The following is a 19,501-nucleotide window of genomic DNA, read 5'->3' as shown; positions in this document are numbered from 1 at the left end:
CGTGTCCTAACCTCAACTGTCAAAACTCCGCGTCGTCGCCTGACCGCTCCTGGCTGTCACTCGAAATGTCTTCAGGTATCCCGGACGAGCCCCCAAATATAGGATCCGGATGTGAAGGATTCCAAGTGAAACGCGCAGATTAAGTCAGAACTATTTATTGTACACGCTCTTCGGGCTTGTCCTCCAACAAGTGACCATAACAACACGCATCCGGTCTTTCCCAGGCATACCACACACACTCTATCTCGGCTCGTTTAAAAATCAATTCTACATATATATATATATATATATATATATATATATATATATATATATATATATATATATATATATATATATATATATATTGATATATATTGTCGCATTCATTCAATATATACATTGAACGGCAACAAAATTAAGATTTCAGGTGTACAGCCCTCTTAATACATTAAACAATGGCAGGTTTCTAAAAAACAAAACTGTTTCTTTAACATTAATATTAGATTTTGTACCTGCCATAGATGGATTGAATAGTTTACTCAATCTTTGGAGGAATAAATTTGTCTCATTTAGTATCGAGTGCGATTCTAGTTTTAAGACGCTTTTTTGAGCAACCTTTTGGATACACAGCTCCAACTGTCTTCTTTTGTTTACATTAGTAGACAAAAGCAGTTGCTTTGTTTCAACAGGAAAAAAACCGTCTATGGTAAACTGCAAGCTCTGTTTTATCCCCTCAATTTCTTCACATAATAAATGGGCAAAGTGATAGAAAGATTGTCTTTTAATTTTATAAATTTTATGCAAAATTCACTTTTGTTTGTTATTTTAGCATCTATTCGCATATTTTACAAATTTAGCATCTATTAGCATCTATTCCGAATTTTAGCATCAATTAAGCATTAATCGCAAAGAGCTCAAAATATGTGTCTCTAGTAATGATATAAAGGCGGTAAAAAAATTTTAAAGGTTTTTTACCATCTTTTTTTATTTTACAATTATTTTTATATTTTAGAACATTAAATTTTTTATATACATTTATTTTTAGTGTTACTTTTAAATACAATTTTTTTTAATTGAATTTTATTTAATTCATTATATATTGTAAAAATTTTATATACAAACTAGCTATGCGTTGCAACGCCACAATAACGCATGTAATTCCCGTTCCCGTTCCCGTTTTCGGCTTTTGACTTTTGGCTTTTCGACTTTTAGCCACAAGAGCGATATCGATCGTTATTTCGGTCAACAACGATATCGATAACATTAATTTTTACTAACCTCTTATACGTTTCACACGGTTTTCGTGTAAGCGGTCATTTTTTATATCCCTTATCTCTTATCCGATCGTTTTCATTACATACCTCTTTACGTTTCACTTACGATTACAATTCAGGAAAAAGTTTGCCTCTTATCCGATCGTTTTCATACTTTGCCATATTGCTCATTTTGGTCATCAACATAAGTAAATGGATCTTCCGCCATTACGATGGTGCAAAAATATCGTGTAAGACGCGTTTGATATCTGCCCGGCGAGATATTCGTTGACGTTTATCCATCGTTTGTTTTTTAGTTTTAAACATAGATGGCGGTAGTAAAATAAAATTATTGTTTTTATTCAAAATAATAATTTTATATACAAATTAAAGAAGAGGTATGTTTTTAAAAAACTTTTTTTTTAGCACTTTGAGTGAACTAAAAATATATATGAGAGATAATGAGAACCTATAAAGCAAATTTTATAAAATATAGAATGAAAAAAAAGGGCGTTTAAGCAATTAAAATCTGACATAGCTAGATGATGGCGAAAACGGATATACAGCAAGAAGAAGCCAAAGCGATCGCAGTAGGCGAACAATGCGACCGAACATTTTGGGCGATTAACCTCAGGCAGTTCTTGTCTGTATCATCTTATCTCGTGAGTATTTTCAAACGTGTCTAATACGATTTTTTTCACCATCGTAATGGCGGATGACACCTTTATTTATATTGATGACCAAAATGAGCAATATGGCAAAGTATGAAAACTATCGGATAAGAGGCAAAATTTTTATTTAATATGTCCGGCCAATTTAGACATTCAAAGATACATAAATTCACAGCAAGCTGAAAGTCAGTAAAATTGTTCAAAACATAATTATAAATGATATGTCAAAACTGATGTTCTGATACATGGAAAAAAATTTACCTGTGGTCAAAGGTCAAAAATATGGGTTTTTCGTGATTTTCAGCAAAACGGTAAGTTTTATCATAAAATTACTTCATATAAAAATTGTAGATCATAGAATTATCTATAAAAAATATATGAATACTTTTTTTTCTAAGAGCCACCGTTTCTGAGATATAACGATTCAAGAAATTGTAATTGTCATAATATGTACACGTTTCCACGCCACCTCATAGGTAGTGTACTTAGCGCATTTTTTTAACGTGGTTTCCCCAGTAGGCCTATTCCACAGGTCTGTTGTGATTCTAATTAGTTTGAAACTATTGAATAATAACATATATTAGCAAGGGTTGGAAATGATGAAAGCGATGGAAATTAAAAAAAAGTAGAGAAATTTATTCATCTGATTCATAATCTTCAAATACTTCTTCTTGTTCTTCTTCCTGATCTTCTTCTTGATCTTCCTCTTCTTCTTCTTCTTCTTCTTCATTCTGGGTGTAAGTAAATTGCACAAAAAGTGATGTATCGCATGTCTCCTCGTTGATATCAAACGAATCCTCTACTGTTGGTGATTCAACTTTAGAACACGACCAGCCTTGACAATTTGTACTTGCGAGAGAACAAAACAGTCCAAGTTTTTTGCAACCACATTTAGCACTGCAACCCCAGTCTTTTGGGTCTAGCTGATAACCAAGCCACACTTGAACTTGGTAATATACCCGAAAAATATGTTGATGAGCAGCAGCTGAGGTTGGAGGAAGACAAGCTAATTGCACTTGTTTTTTATTTCGAATGTTTTTAACGAAACATCCATATCGATACTTATCTAAGCAGGTAGTTTTTTTAGGAGCTCCGTACATAGAAAGAAGAAAGCGAATTTCGTTGGTGATAACTTCTTGTGGAGTTGAATTACTGTTTTTAAAAACTTCAGCATATTGAACTAAATCTTGTTTTTCAAACATTTTAAAAACTGTTGTTTTACCTCTCCTGTATAATGCAGATGTCGTATTTGCAAAAGTAGATAAACTTTTCGATGAATATATTTCCGATTTATGTTGAGCTTTTCCAGGTTTTAAAAAGAAAATAGTTTTTTCAGTTGGAGTTCCAGCAGTGAGTAATACGAGTAAGTCTACATCTTCACCAACAACAATAGTTGTATTTGTCAAATTGAATTGCTCTATTGCTGTTTCAATAATCAGTACATCTGCATCATTATTAGCTTGTTTTACCAATATATTTTCAGCATTAAACTTTTCTTTCAACATTGAAATGAACCGAGACTTTTTGTGAGAGCGATATTGAGCTAAAATTAGATCATCGTTGATGTTTTGAATTACAACAATGTTTTGAATTATGACGATACGCATTTACAACCAGAGAGATATTATAATTTATCTGCTTACGAGCGAAAAATAATCTTGTTATTATTTCTTAAAAGTCGTGCTATGTATTCTTCCGTCGATGATTGAAATCAATCAACAAAAAAACCGACGTCGGTGATTTGTCAAAGGGTCTTTTCTTCTTTCGTCGAAATAAAATTAATAATCACACATTATCCGATAAATTTTACCTCTGAGCTGATTTATTTATTTGATTTATTTCGACGAGAGAAACAACACAACACACCGGGTTAGCGACGATCGTTGGATCACCCATACTAATACATGATATATTCTCAGTAACTGTGCATTACGGGGAAGTAAAAATAATAATTCTTTTTTTTTTTTCGATCTTAGTGCGTATCTTCGTAAGTCAAAACATCTTAAGTCGAGGATTACCTGTATGTGATTGTTGATGATCTAATTTTAGGTCAATCTCGAAAATTTATTTAAATTGTGCATGTTCTGTTTTAACTTTCAATATTTAATTTTAATTTTAATATAATGATTATAATTTTATTTTTATATTTGAATTTAATTTTAATATAATGATTATAATTTTATTTTTATATTTGAATTTAATTTTAATATAACAATAATTTATTTATTTATTTATTTAATAGTTTTGGACCATTGTGGCATTACAGGAAGAACCTAATGCGCTACAATGGCCTACATTTGAAAAAGATATAAAAACAAGTATACTGTAAATAAAGGAAAAAAGCAAAAGCAGAAAACATGGTAAAATAAAATAATAAAACAAAGTAACAAAAGGAAAATAATACCTCATTCAGAGAGAAAAAAAAAAATAACAAAAGTGTAAAAATTAAAAATAAAATCCATAAATCCCATTCTTTGTTTACACTGAGCAAAATTAAAATAGTATATAAAAATGTACAAAAGAGAAAGAAAAAATAAAATAAAATAAAACAAAATATGAATAAAAAATAAAATCACAGCGAGGTCCAAATGGAAGAGAGTAGATTAAGATTCCACTCATTCATCACATTCAAATTAAGAAAGTAATGATGAGCGCAGGTTACCAGATAAATATGTTAAGATAATATCCGACAATCTACGCTCCCCAAGGTGGAAAATATCACATTCAGAGACAGCAGCAACGATTTCATTGAGAAGTCGAATAGCTCTTGGAATAGGAGCCATTCGAAAAAGAACTGTGCGAGCAGCAGGTACAACCATTAAATGATGATGTCTACCACGCACATAATTATTAGGGACATAAAGTCCCAACTGTCCCAATAATAGTTTTAATTTCAATTTTTAAATTTAATTTTTATTTCGATATTTTGTACGTTACTGGTTTAAAAAGTTGGCCCGAGGATCGTTCGTTGGTTTGGTTCGTACGCACCATTATCGAAACTAAACTACGAAGGAGCATGTATGTTTAAATGTACACATGTATGTCTATGATACAAAACCGTAAAGTTGTTGCTTTCACATGGTGGACTGAAAGTACGTCACAAATATTAATAAGGGTGAAAACATACAGCGGTGCACGTGTCACGTGGTTTTTTTTTATACTTTCTTTACAGTATACTTGTTTTATTCTTTTTAAAAAAATGGGCCGGCACATTTTCATGGAACACCCAGTACGTCCCGCCCTAAAATGACCCTCTGGGTTATTCTTGGGAAAATTGTATCCTTGTATTTATCCTTGCTTGACGGTGTATCGGTGTATCCCATATTTGAAGAAATGTAGGAAACCACCCACAGCGGGGAACCATGCACGTGATGTGCCGTTCATCGGTGTGTGTTTTCACCCTAAGTCAGTCAGTATTCATATCGTTTTCATTTAATGAAATTTTTATCAGATATATGTACATACATAGAAAGGCAACAAAAAGATAGCAACGATAAGAAAATTGCACTATCGTCAGAAAATTATGTAGTTAAACATTCAGTTGAATTGTAGCCAAATTAGAGGCATGTTTTCGTGTGTGTTGTCATCAGTTTTCGTGTGTGTTGAATATTAAAAATTCTGTATAATGGTATTGAAAGAAGAAACTGGTGTTCCAAAAGCAGATACCACTGTCGATACGTAAGTTTTCATTTCAGAATGAGTTTTTTTTTGGTTTTTACAATTAAATTATTATTATTTAGAATAATTAAATTACGTACAAACATTTACTTATTTTAATATGTCATATCATATGTATTTCTATCATGTGTTACTAACTTACATAATAAGAACCTAAAATTTCAAAGTACAATTTTACCATTTATGGATGTAAAGTAAACGTAAATTAAAAATTTTATTTCAACTCTAAAAAGGTGCCATTTATAGTTAAAGCTTAAATATAAGGCGATTTGTTTTAGAGCAGAAGAATATTTAACGTAAAGATAATGGTGAAATTCGAACGACAGTAATCTATAATAGTAGATGTGTTTAATATAGTGATTTATTTTAAAGCAAAATTTAATCATTTCAGATGATTCGTAATATTTCGAAATGAAAACTTTTTATCTTCTCTCATCTTATTTATTACGAAAATGACGTTAAAATCTGATTTTGGGTTATAAAAACACATATAAGCAATATCAATAATTTAATTCGATTGTTTTTATTACAGAAATAAAAAACAGGAGTGTAAAAGTGTTGCCGACGGTAAGATTTTGATGTATTTTTTAATTAAAAATATTTAGCTTAATTAGGGATTTATTGTATTTTTTTTAATTTTTCTTAAGGTGGAATAAAAAAGTCAACGTTAAACCAATGTGCAAGCGGTCGTAAATATGAGGGATTCATTGCTATGTTTTTCATCTTGAAAGCTACTATCTGTAAAAAGAAAAACTTTAAAGTGGGCGTCGAAATTGGACAAGCTCAGAAATTCGACGATCTCTTGTTCATGTATGAAAAAGAAATTGGGAATTTTTGCAGATGTCTTCAAGCCAAACACACGACAACTCAGAAAAAGAAGATAGACTCGATGAACTTGTTGACGCTTGAACAGAGTGATTTTAGTATCATAAAGTATTTTTTCTCGTTCAAGGATTTAATAGGTGATAATTATTTTGATGGTATCACGCTGGAAGATCTCATCGTTTATACAAATTATCAGTTGAATGTATCAAGCATTATAGGAAATAAAATGAAAACGACAGATTCATGGAAACATTTTGAAACAGAGAAATCCAATGATATGTTCAAAAATCTGGACCAATTGTTGGATATCATCAAAGACGAAGATCATATTCTTGATGTGGATAAGAAGAGTCTACAACGTTGCAAACCGGACGATAAATCAGTAATCGTAGATAAAGTGGAACCACAAGGTTTTGAATCCACCGATAAAATAGCGGAAAATTCAAAAAATAAGTCAGTTAACGAGAAGCCAGATGAGCCAATACGTTTTAAATTGAATGAAAAATCAGTGTATTTGTGGAAGTCTAAAGCTAATGAATATAATATCAATAGGTTGGCACGAGGATTGATTGATTGGTTATTGGGTAAGAAGAATTTTAATGAAGTGGAGCACATAATGAAACCGTATTGGAAGTTTTTGATACAAAATGTTTTGAATATTGAGGAAAAGAAATTTCACAGCAGTTTTCAAAATGTTTTATTGCTAGATAATAAAAAATCAGGCAATAAAAGTGTGACAAAAGAAATTTATTTGTTTAAGGAAAAATTACAGAAGGAAATTGACGTTAAAAATAAGAATTCTCAAAAAACAGGCAAAAATGATAAATCCACCAAAGAAATCAATAAAGAAGATAACAAAAAGATTGAAGATAAGGCACCTAAAATAGAAATTACGAATTTGAGTGAAATGATGAGTGGAATCAATGACTATCCCACATGGCCGGTAGATGATTCAGTAGAATGTGAATTTAACAACGTTATACAGTCAAAAGAAATCGAAGATTTTATGAATCTATTTGTATTAGCTGTCAGTCAACCGAGTGTGACTGAATTGCCGGAAATTATTAAAGGATTAATTTTGAAAGATCAAGAGAAAAAATACGGCGGTGACTTGTTCTATAGTAAAGATGACATTCATAGATATGTGGAGGAAATCTTCGATTACTGTCATGACAAAGTCTTCAAATGGACTGATGTCGAAGTGGACAGGAATAAAAAGAACAAAGATGGAAAGGAAACGTACATGACTGACAAAGATGGCAAGACATTTTTAGAAAATAATTGGAAGGAGGTTAAGTTCAACGTTAAACAGCCTGTGAAGTCATTTTTGGAAAGGGATAAAGAAATTGAAGCTTTGCACAAAAAAATCCAAAGAGGAACGACGGTAAATTCTCAGACGTATGTAATCTGCGGAAATTCTGGAATTGGAAAGACGGAGTTTGTTCGCAAATATATCGAGAGACATAGTCGCAGATTTGAAAATAGAATTATTTGGATCGACGGGCAATCGCTTGACTCCATAGAGAACTCATTCCTGAAACTAAGCGAAGAGTTGGGAATATCTGCAATTACTTCTGATAATAAGAAAAAAGAGATGAACAATATTGTAATAGAAGTTTATCGAAAATTTCACGGTAAAAAATGTTTATTTGTATTTGACGGAGCGACTAAACAAAAAGAGATTGACCCTTTCATGCCGAAACAAACCAATGATGCGAATATACCATTTGTCATCATTACGTCATCGCAATCAGAATGGCTCGGTGTGAAAAAGATTGAATTGAAACCAATACCTGATGAGAAAGTGTCGAAGTTGATTGATAGTAAAATTTGTACTGCAGAGTTTGTGGAAATCAAAAATGCAGAACAACTCACTAATTTTTTGAAGTACATCCTGTTCGCTGTCCAGCTGGGATCTGTCTATATCGTAAAGGAATTTATGAATGATTCTAACTTCCGAATCGCAGAATGCATGGTTAGGTTTACTGAAAATCAAAAACAAATGGAAGAATTCAATTTACCTGCAAGCATCGGAACTCACGTTCAAGTAACAATGATGATTTATAAAAGTATTATCGATTCAATGACAAAATCTCGAGGAAAAGGACTAAAGGCTTTAGAAATCCTTCGTATTATGTCATTTATGGCTCCAGATAATATTAACTTGACGTGGTTTCCAGAACAATCCATCCAAGAGAAGGGGGAAATATTTCAGCTATTAGAAGATTACTCGATTGTTGATTTGAATCATGGAAAAATCAGTATTGACAACTCTATACAGACGATTACCAGATTTGAATTGAAGAAGCAGAATATAGAAGAAGTTTATATTGATAAAACATTAAAAATATTTACCGATGTATATCAAAAAGGAGGTAGTACGTATGATATTTCGACTTTACGTGAAATAACTCCTCATTTGGAAGCTTATTCATCACATTTGGACACAATTCGCCAGTCGTCGTCTAAAGAAGAACAAACTGATTATCTTGAGGAGTCATTATGGATGTTAAGCGAATCTTATCGAGAGTTGAAAGATTCTAAGAAAATGCTCAAAACCATAAACCGGCTCAAACCAATAACGTCGAAGAAATACGGAGAGGAAAGTATTGCAAGTGCAGTTATCAATATGGATTTGGGAATCATAGCATCGGACGAGGGTAAATGGAACGAATCAAAGCAATATTTTAAAAAAGCATTGAATATATGTTCGACGAAATGTGATGATAAAAATGTATTCCTTGTCGATATTCAAATGAAATTGGGAGACACAGAAACAAACTTGGGCAATATTGAAAAGTCACAAATTTACTATGCTAATGCTTTAAATATATGCTTAGATAATTGTGACGACAAAGCTGATTTAGTATTCGTAGATATCGAAGTAAAATTGGGAGAAACAAAAGCAAAGATGGGTAATTTAAATGAGTCTAAAGCCCACTTTGAAAAGGCATTAGATCTGTGTTTGCTAAATTGTGAGGAAGAAAACATCAAGGCCGCCTATATTGAAGTAAAGCTGGGAGACGTAAAAACAAACTTGGGTAACTACAATGAATCAAAATCACACTACGAAACGGCGTTAAAGATATACACAAATAATTACAAAGAAGAAAACATGGACACTGCCAATATTGAAATGAAGTTGGGAGATATAGAAGCAAACATGGGCAACTTTGAAAACTCCAATATACACTACAACAAAGCCTTAGCGGTGTATATGAACAATTCTGACGAAACAAAACTAAGTACTGCAGATATAGAAGTAAAACTAGGAGATGTTAAATCAAATCTAAAAAACTACGATGAGTCAAAGCTACACTTTGAAAAGGCACTCAATGTTTATTTAGAGAATTATGGTGAGAAACATATTGTAAACATTGCCAATACCGAAGTCAAATTGGGAGACGTGAAAATAAATCTGGGAAATTATGAAGATTCAAAATTGCACTTTGAAAATGCATTATCGGTGTATACGAATTGTTTTAGAGAGCAGAAACTAAACATTGCCAACATCCAAGTGAAATTGGGAGACGTAGAAGAAAACTTAGGCAACTATGAAAAATCGAAACCTCACTTTAAAGAAGCATTAGATGTGTATTTAACGAAATATGGAGATAACAATTTAAACACTGCTAATACTCAAATCAAACTGGGAGATTTAGAAACGCATCTGAAAAACTATTGTGAATCCAAAGCATACTATAGTGAAGGCCTAAAAGTGTATATGGATCATTACGGTGACAGTCATTTGAATACTGCAAATACTCTATTTAAATTGGGATCTGTTGAAATTGATCTTGAACAGTACGATGATTCGAAACTTCATCTCGAAAAGGCTTTGAATGTTTTCAAGACTTCTGAAAAGCATTCTGAAGAAAATCTAAGCATAGCCACCATCCAAATGAAATTGGGATATGTAGGAATACATCTGTTAAAGTATAATGAATCCAAAGCATACTATAGTGATGCTTTAGCTGAGTGTATAAAACATTACGGCGACAAATCTGAAGAGACTATCAGCGTTTGCATTTACTTAGGAAACGCGCAATACTATACGAGCGATTTTGAAAAATCGAAAACTTATCAAGAAAAAGCTCTAGTTATTCGACAGGCCATTTATGGTGAACACGATATTAGAACAGCTGATTCATATTTAAACTTGGGAGTTATCGAGTTTCAGTTAAATAATATCGAAGCTGCAAAATCGTATTATAATAAAGCGTTTTCGATTTATTTGAAGGAAAAGGATCATGTCAAAACTAAGATGATTGAAGATTACTTATCAAAAATAACAGAGTAACATGCTATTCCATGAACTTTTCTATTAAGCCAGTTCTGAAAAGTTTATTATTTTTTTATTAGCTTTTTAGAAACTTAAATAGATTGTATTTTATATATGAACATATACATTGTAAGTACTTTATAGCTATGTTAGAATGATAAATGATTAACCTTATATGGTGGTTATTAAAGTAATATTTCAAGTCTGTATGAGATCAGTATTTTAGTAAATAAATAAACAAATATGAATGTACATACATGATTTCTTCAATCTAAAATCTGTTAAGCTTGAGATCGTAAATTTGTCATCACATTTAATTGTTCATATTTCATTTAATATTTTTATATTTGTTTTTATTTTCATTGTAATTTTTGCTAACATTTTGTAATTTTATTTTTGTATCTTCTAATTGTTTTTTCATGTATACATATGTAATATATATGCCTGGCTATATTGACACCCTAGAGTATATTAATAATGCCATTTTAACTTAGCTGTAATAAATAAATTAATTACTTTATGTTAAAAGAAATTTCAAAAATTTAATTATATTTTTAATAACAATTTTTATCTAATGACCAAATAAGTTAATAAATTCATTATATCATATTTTATACATTAATATAATCATTTCATCTTATTTAACCAATCATATCTTCAATTAATCAATGAATCATTTTTAAAATTTCAATTGCGAAAATGTTAATGAAATTATTTGAAGCATTGTATTTATAATAAGAAAATTTTATTTTTATATAATATATGAATGAATAAAAAAAAATCTTGAGATTAAAAAAGTTTTAGATTGTAAATTTGTCATCACGTTTAATTCATATTTCATTTAATATTTTTATTTTTCATTTTTGTTCTATTTTCATTATCATTTTTGACCTTCACATTCTATTCATGTTTTATTTTTCTTACATTTTGATATTTTATTTTTATATCTTTTAATTGTTTTTTCATGTATACATATGTATATGCCTAGCTATGTTTATTGATGCCCTGGAGTATATTTATAATGCCACTATAATTTAGCTGAAATTAATAAATTAATAAAATGCTTAAAATAATTCATATTTTGTTGAAAAAAAAAAGTTGAATCATATATTTAATCACAATTTTTATCTAATGACCAAATAACAAGATAATAAATGCATTATATCATATTTTATATATTAATACAATCATTTCACCTTATCTCTAAACTGTTACAAAGTCAATAACCAATCATACATATATTCAATGTATATAATTAGCAAATTTTATTTTTGATAATATATGAATGAATAAAAAAAACTGATTTTGTTTTTTTGGATCCCAACACCTATCCCTTATTTTGCCAGTTTATTTTTTTCAGTATCGGTTAATCTTTGAACAGATAATGATTAAATATTAACATATATAAAAACATCAAAAACAAAAATTGTACATATGTTTGTACATACATATAAGTATTTTTAAGATGACTTTAAGGCCGCATTGATTAGTGAAAAATCATCATACTTGACTTTTTTAAATTTTAAATGGTTACTTGTTTATTCTTTATACTTTATCTTGTTTCGAAATATTTAAATAATCTAAAGTAATAATAAGTAATTGCAAGTAGCCGCGACACAATTGTTGCATTGAAAATCGTCTTAAATCAGAAGTTTTTTCCACTATGGCAATAATTCTCACATAATTGAATAAGGTAAAAGTAACGCTTTTTATTTACTAACCTCTTCTTAGTTCAGAATCGATTTTGTCATGTGACGAAGTTTGGGTTCTTATCCGATCGTTTTCAAACTTTGCTATTTTGCTCGTTTTGGTAATCAATATAAGTGGAAATGACGTCCACCATTACCATGGTGAAAAATAAACGTAATATACATCTTCGTTCACGATAACGTCTATCGTCCACACTGTCCCATTTGTCCACACTGTTCTGATCGTTTTTTCCCTTTTCGCCTTCCTCTCGCTATGGCAGATTGAGCACTTTGCCATACTCATGATCAAAGTTTACGGAAAGAATTGGTGATTTCTTAATAAGGTTTTTTATATATGTATTGTCTCAATTTTATAAAAAAAGAGGTTAGTTATTTATATATTTTAACATTATTGTATAATATTTACAGCCAGAACCTTACCAAGGCATTGGCAACAGGACATTTATCAACGGCGCAAAAATTTGAAGGGCTCTCGAAGCGTGAAGCAAAACTTTCTTACGACGAATACTACAATATGAACAATATACTTATTAAAGGCAACAAATGAAACGGTCAGAATTTAAATCATTTTTGGGTCAGAATAAAAATTTCGGTCAGAATTTTAATAACACCACGGTCATAATTATATCATTCAGGGCCAGTATAAATAATCAATGGTTACAATAAAAATGGTATATGGTCAAGATAAAAATGATACATGGTCAGAATAAAAATGAAAAATGGTCAGAAAAAAGTAATAATTGGTCAGAATGTGAAAATTAATAAATGGTCAGAATGTCGAAAAAAATGATAAATGGTCATTAAATGGTTGGAATGTCGAAAAATAATAAATAGTCAGAATATTTAAAAATAGCAAGTAGTCAGTCAGCAGAAAACAAAACTCTATAGACAATATTGTAATTAATTATTATTATTAATTGATATTAACCAAAAAAAGAAAAACAAAAAAAACATAAAGAGTATTATATTTTTTTATTTATCGATCATTATATCTTACACTTTTTTTTCTAATCGACAATAATCTTTAATAACAATTGTCTCTATAGACAATAGTCTTTCATGGTGATTAGTTCTTCCTCTGTTAATGAAAATAATCTTGTCCGGAATGAGAATGCCTAAAGTCGTGTCTATTAGTGAGTTCAGTCAAAGAGCGTGGATAATCGTGGGTGGTGGGTGGTAGCTAAGATCTGATAGATGTTTTGTTGAAGAGGGTTGTAGATAGTGCGTGAGCGCGTACTGCGTGCGAAATGTCAATGTCGAGATGCGGGCGTTCGCGAATGATACTCGATTGACGTTTGGCTGTTGTCCTTTTGACTAAAGAGCGGACCCAGAGCGCGCCGTTCATTGTTCATTGTTAAAGGTTTGCCGAACCTTTTTTACAAAGCATTTACAATAATTGAACAATAGACGGCGCGCTCTGGGTCCGCGCTTTACTCTTGACCACTTCAACGATGCACGCGCTAGTAATGATACTAGTGCCAACTGACAAAAATGAATCTGACAATTTGTCAACGTAATTCTGACCATTTATACAAAATATAACCAATCCAGTTTAAATTCTGACCATTCAATATAAATTCTGACCATTTAGTATAAATTCTGACCATTTAATATTTATGCTAGTTCTAGTATTCTGACCGTTTAATATAAATTCTGACCAATGTAATATAAATTCTTACCAATTTAATATAAATTCTTATCAATGTAATATAAATTCTGACCAAAAACGGATTAAAATTCTAACCCAAAAAATACAAGCCCTTATTAAAGGTTCTATTTAAAAAAAATTCAAACTCAAAAGGACCTCTAATTAGTGGGATTCCGTCAAATATTTTTTTATAACTGTCGATTTTGTTATTAAAAAACTTTGCGTTGCTATGGAAGCTCAGTATGAATGTTCGTTGACACTGAATCTAGATCTAGAGGTAGAGTTTTATCCCGATTAAGATCTTAAGAATGAATTGTTAATCTTTTTCCGAAATGATGTTATGGATGATTTTGTAAAATGTCTTCAGAACGATTATTGGTGTGCTAAAATGGTATATTGAGCAGATGACTTAAATAACGTTAACACAAAAGCATTCAAGGGAAAAACGAAAAATTTTTGACATCCAACGACCGAAATAAACAATATGTGAATATTGCCGAGACTTGAGAGAAATTGGGAGATGCGGTTGCAAACATAGGTAAGTATTATCAAAAGTAAACTACGAAGGAGCATGTATGTTTATATCTACACATGTATGTCGAAAACAAAACCGAAAAGTTGTTGCTTTCACATGGTGGACTGAAAGTACGTCACAAATATTAATAAGGGTGAAAATATACAACGGTGCACGTGGCACGTGGTTTTTTTTAGATACTTTTAAACTCGCGAAAAAAATGGGCCGTGCCTTGCACATTTTCATGGAACGCGTAGCACGCCCCGCCCTAAAATGACCTTCTGGGGTGTTCTCGTTGAAATTGTATACTTGTATTTATCCTTGCTTGACAGTGTATCGGTGTATTCCATATTTGAAGAAATGTAGGAAACCACCCACAGCGGGGAACCATGCACACGATGTGCCGTTCATCGGTGTGTGTTTTCGCCCTAAGTCAGTCAGTATTCGAATCGATTTCATTTTATGAAATTTTTATCAGATATATGCACATATACATATAGGCAACAAAAAGATAACAATGATAAGAAAATTGCACTATCGTCAGAAGATTATGAAGTTAAACATTCAGTTGAATTGTGGCCAAATAAGAGGCATGTTTATCATCAGTTTTCATGTGTGTTGAATATTAAAAATTCTGTAAAATGGGATTGAAAGATGAAAATGATGATCCAAAAGCATCTACCACACTCGATATGTAAGTTTTTATGAATTAATGTCAATGGTTCATTCAAAGTGCCAATTTTTCATTTTAGAGTGAGTTTTTTGTTGGTTTTTACAATTAAATTATAATTATTTAGCATTATTACATTATTTACAAACATTTACTTATTTTATTATGTCATATCATATGTACTACGATGATGTGTTACTAACTTAATAAGAACCTAAAATTTCTAAGTAAAATTTTATCATTTATGGATGTAAAGTAAACGTAAATCTAAAATTTAATTTCAACTCTAAAAAGGTGCGATTTATAGTTAGTAGGTGTGTATAATATAGTGATTTATTTTAAAGCAAAATTTTATCATTTCAGACGATTCGTAATTTTTCGAAATGAAAACTTTTTATCTTTTCTCATCTTATTTATTACAAAAAAGACGTTAAAATCAGATTTTGGGTTATAAAAACATATATAAATAAGCAATATCAATAATTTAATTCAATTTTTTTTATTACAGAAATAAAAAAAAGGAGTCTAAAAGTGTTGCCGACGGTAAGATTTTTTAATTAAAAATATTTAGCTTAATTAGGGATTTATTGTATTTTTTTATTTTCTTAAGGTGGATTAAAGAAGTCAAACCAATTTAGAAACAGTCGTGAATATGAAGGACTTATTGCTATGTATTTCATCTTGAAAGCTACTATCTGTGAAAAGAAAAACTTTAAAGTGGGCGTCGAAATAGGACATGCTCGGAAATTCGACGATCTCTTGTTCATGTATGAAAAAGAAATTGGGAATTTTTGCATATGTCTTCAAGCTAAACACACGCTTGGAAAAAAGAAGATCGACTCGATGAACTTGTTGACGCTTGAACAGGCTGATTTTAGTATCATAAAGTATTTTTTCTCGTTCAAGGATTTAATAGGTGATAATTATTTTGATGGTATCACGCTGGAAGATCTCATCGTTTATACAAATTATCAGTTAAATGTATCAAGCATTATAGGAAATAAAATGAAAATGACAGATTCATGGAAACCATTTGAAACAGAGAAATCCAATGATATGTTCAAAAATCTGGACCAATTGTTGGATATCATCAAAGACGAAGATCATATTCTTGATGTGGATAAGAAGAGTCTACAACGTTGCAAACCGGACGATAAATCAGTAATCGTAGATAAAGTGGAACCACAAGGTTTTGAATCCACCGATAAAATAGCGGAAAATTCAAAAAATAAGTCAGTTAACGAGAAGCCAGATGAGCCAATACGTTTTAAATTGAATGAAAAATCAGTGTATTTGTGGAAGTCTAAAGCTAATGAATATAATATCAAAAGGTTGGCACTAGGATTGATTGATTGGTTAATGGGTAAGAAGAATTTTAATGAAGTGGAGCACATAATGAAACCGTACTGGAAGTTTTTGATAGAAAATGTTTTGAATATTCAGGAAAAGAAATTTCACAGCAGTTTTCAAAATTTTTTATTGCTAGAAAATAAAAAATCAGGCAATAAAAGTGTGACAAAAGAAATTTATTTGTTCAAGGAAAAATTACAGAAGGAAATTGACGTTAAAAATAAGAATTCTCAAAAAACAGGCAAAAATGATAAATCCACCAAAGAAATCAATAAAGAAGATGACAAAAAGATTGAGGATAAGGCACCTAAAATAGAAATTACGAATTTGAGTGAAATGATGAGTGGAATCAATGACTATCCCACATGGCCGGTAGATGATTTAGTAGAATGTGAATTTAACAACGTTATACAGTCAAAAGAAATCATGGATTTTATGAATGTATTTGTATTAGCTGTCAATCAACCGAACGTGACTGAATTGAAGGAAATTATTAAAGGAATAATTTTGAAAGATCAAGAGAAAAAATACGGCGGTGACTTGTTCTATAGTAAAGATGACATTCATAGATATGTGGAGGAAATTTTCGAATACTGTTATGACAAAGTCTTCAAATGGACTGATGTCGAAGTGGACAGGAATAAAAATAACAAAGATGGAAAGGAAACGTACATGACTGACAAAGATGGCAGGATATTTTTGGAAAATAATTGGAAGGAGGTTAAGTTCAACGTTAAACAGCCTGTGAAGCCATTTTTGGAAAGAGATAGAGAAATGGAAGCTTTGCATAAAAAAATCCAAAGAGGAACGACGGTAAATGCTCAGACGTATGTAATCTGCGGGAATTCTGGAATTGGAAAGACGGAGTTTGTTCGCAAATATATCGAGAAACATAGTCGCAGATTTGAAAATAGAATTATTTGGATCGACGGGCAATCGCTTGACTCCATAGAGAACTCATTCCTGAAACTAAGCGAAGAGTTAGGAATATCTGCAATTACTTCTGATAATAAGAAAAAAGAGATGAACAATATTGTAATAGAAGTTTATCGAAAATTTCACGGTAAAAAATGTTTATTTGTATTTGACGGAGCGACTAAACAAAAAGAGATTGACCCTTTCATGCCGAAACAAACCAATGATGCGAATATACCATTTGTCATCATTACGTCATCGCAATCAGAATGGCTCGGTGTGAAAAAGATTGAATTGAAACCAATACCTGATGAGAAAGTGTCGAAGTTGATTGATAGTAAAATTTGTGCAGCAGAGTCTGTTGTCTGAAATCAATAATTATAAAATAAAAAAATCTGTAGTAAAAAAATAATTATAAAACAAAAATTAGATAAAATTAATAAATAATAAAATAAAATAAAAACGCAATTTAAAAATATTTCAACAACAAACGTACGAACATATAATCTATAAATATATAAAATGTGTGGGATTTCATGATTAGGATTTCAATCAAAAAGATTTCAATGAATGGGATTTCAATCAAAATTATGATACCGGCTTAAATTACTGTAATTAATTACTGATATATGGCCTAAACTTCATAGTAATATATTTAATTACATTAGTTTAACTTATCAAATTTATTTACTTATCAAAAATAAAAGGGGACATGCTATTCCATGAACTTTTCTATTAAGCCAGTTCTGAGAGGTTTATTATTTTTTTTATTAGATTTTAGAATCTTAAATAGATTATATTTTATATATGAACATAAACATTGTAAATAGCTATGTTAGAATGATAAGTGATAAGCCTTATATGGTGGTTATTAAAGTAATATTTCAAGTATTATATGTATGAGATCATTAAATAAAAAAAAAAAAAAAAAATATATATATATATATATATATATATATATATATATATATATATATATATATATATATATATATATATATATATATATATATATATGTATATAATATGAATGTAAACACATGATTTCTTCAATCTAATGTTAAGTTTGAGATCGTTAATTTGTCTTCACAATTAATTGTTCAAATTTAATTTAATATATATATATATTTTTTTTCATTATAATTTTTGCCTTTTCCTATACATTCTTTTCGTGTTTTATTTTTGCTTACATTTTGATATTTTATTTTTATTTTTGTATCTTTTAATTGTTTTTTCATGTATACATATATTCCTAGCTATATTGACGCCCTAGAGTATAGCTGTAATGCCACTATAGCTTAACTGTAATAAAAAAATAAATAAATTGCTTTATGACAAAAAAAAATCTAAAAATAATTCCAAAAGTTGAATCATATTTTTTTACATTATCTTATGGCCAAAAATCAAGATAAAATAATGCATTATTTAATAAATATAATCATTTCATCTTATCTTTATACTGTTAAGAAGTCAATAACCAATCATATTTTTTGTAATAAAACGTATCATTTTTTTAATTTTAATTGCGAAAGTTTTATTGAAATTATTTGAAGTATTTTTTATGTATATAATAAGCAAATTTTATTTTTTATAATATATGAATGAATAAAAAAATCTGAGTTTGCTTTTTTGGATCCCAATAACTCTGCCTTATTTTGCCAGTTTTAGTTTCATTATCGGTTAATCTTTGAAAAGATAATGATTAAATATCAACATATATAAAAACATCAAAAATTATAATTGTACCTATATTTTGAAAAATGTAAATTTTGCTAGTCGAACAGTATACATATGTACATACTTTTTAAGTTGCCTTTAAGTCAGCATTGATTAGTCAAAAATCATCATAATTGACTTGTTAAAATTTTAAATGATTGCTAGTTTATTCTTTATACTTTATCTTATATAGAAATATTTAAATAATCTAAAGTAATACAAATTGTAATAATCTAAATTAAGCAATTGCAAGTAGCCGCGACACAATTGTTACATTCAAAATCGTCT

The 19,501-nt window shown here is 30.0% G+C and overlaps 3 protein-coding genes across 3 annotated transcripts in view; 2 read left to right on the top strand and 1 right to left on the bottom strand.

The window, feature by feature from the left end:
• LOC143919224 (uncharacterized) overlaps nucleotides 1-19,501 on the bottom strand; it is a 196,868-nt gene that overhangs the window by 5,336 nt on the left and 172,031 nt on the right. The window lies entirely within an intron of this gene.
• Nucleotides 5,442-10,709, top strand: LOC143918632 (uncharacterized). The gene is made up of 3 exons (XM_077440573.1): nucleotides 5,442-5,584; nucleotides 6,117-6,151; nucleotides 6,232-10,709. Exons 1-3 carry the CDS (start codon nucleotides 5,532-5,534, stop codon nucleotides 10,707-10,709), a joined length of 4,566 nt encoding a protein of 1,521 aa, XP_077296699.1. The 5' UTR covers nucleotides 5,442-5,531.
• The window catches only part of LOC143918630 (uncharacterized), a 176,785-nt gene continuing 172,377 nt past the window's right edge, over nucleotides 15,094-19,501 (top strand). Inside the window, exons 1-3 of the mRNA XM_077440572.1 lie at nucleotides 15,094-15,256; nucleotides 15,741-15,775; nucleotides 15,843-17,409. Coding sequence (XP_077296698.1) covers nucleotides 15,204-15,256; nucleotides 15,741-15,775; nucleotides 15,843-17,409 — 1,655 coding nt within the window. The 5' untranslated portion in view covers nucleotides 15,094-15,203. The remainder of the gene's footprint in view (nucleotides 15,257-15,740; nucleotides 15,776-15,842; nucleotides 17,410-19,501) is intronic.

This window comes from Arctopsyche grandis, chromosome 11 (assembly GCF_051622035.1).
Source record: "Arctopsyche grandis isolate Sample6627 chromosome 11, ASM5162203v2, whole genome shotgun sequence".
Classification (NCBI taxonomy): Eukaryota; Metazoa; Arthropoda; class Insecta; order Trichoptera; family Hydropsychidae; genus Arctopsyche; species Arctopsyche grandis.
Note: the sequence above shows the minus strand (reverse complement) of the source record. Positions and strands in the feature narration are given on the sequence as shown.

Coding starts and splice junctions, on each gene's coding strand:
- LOC143918632 (XM_077440573.1), top strand. CDS start 5,532: ATGGTATTGAAAGAAGAAACTGGTGTTCCAAAAGCAGATACCACTGTC. Junction 5,585..6,116: donor GCAGATACCACTGTCGATAC/GTAAGTTTTCAT, acceptor TTTTTATTACAG/AAATAAAAAACAGGAGTGTA. Junction 6,152..6,231: donor GTGTAAAAGTGTTGCCGACG/GTAAGATTTTGA, acceptor ATTTTTCTTAAG/GTGGAATAAAAAAGTCAACG.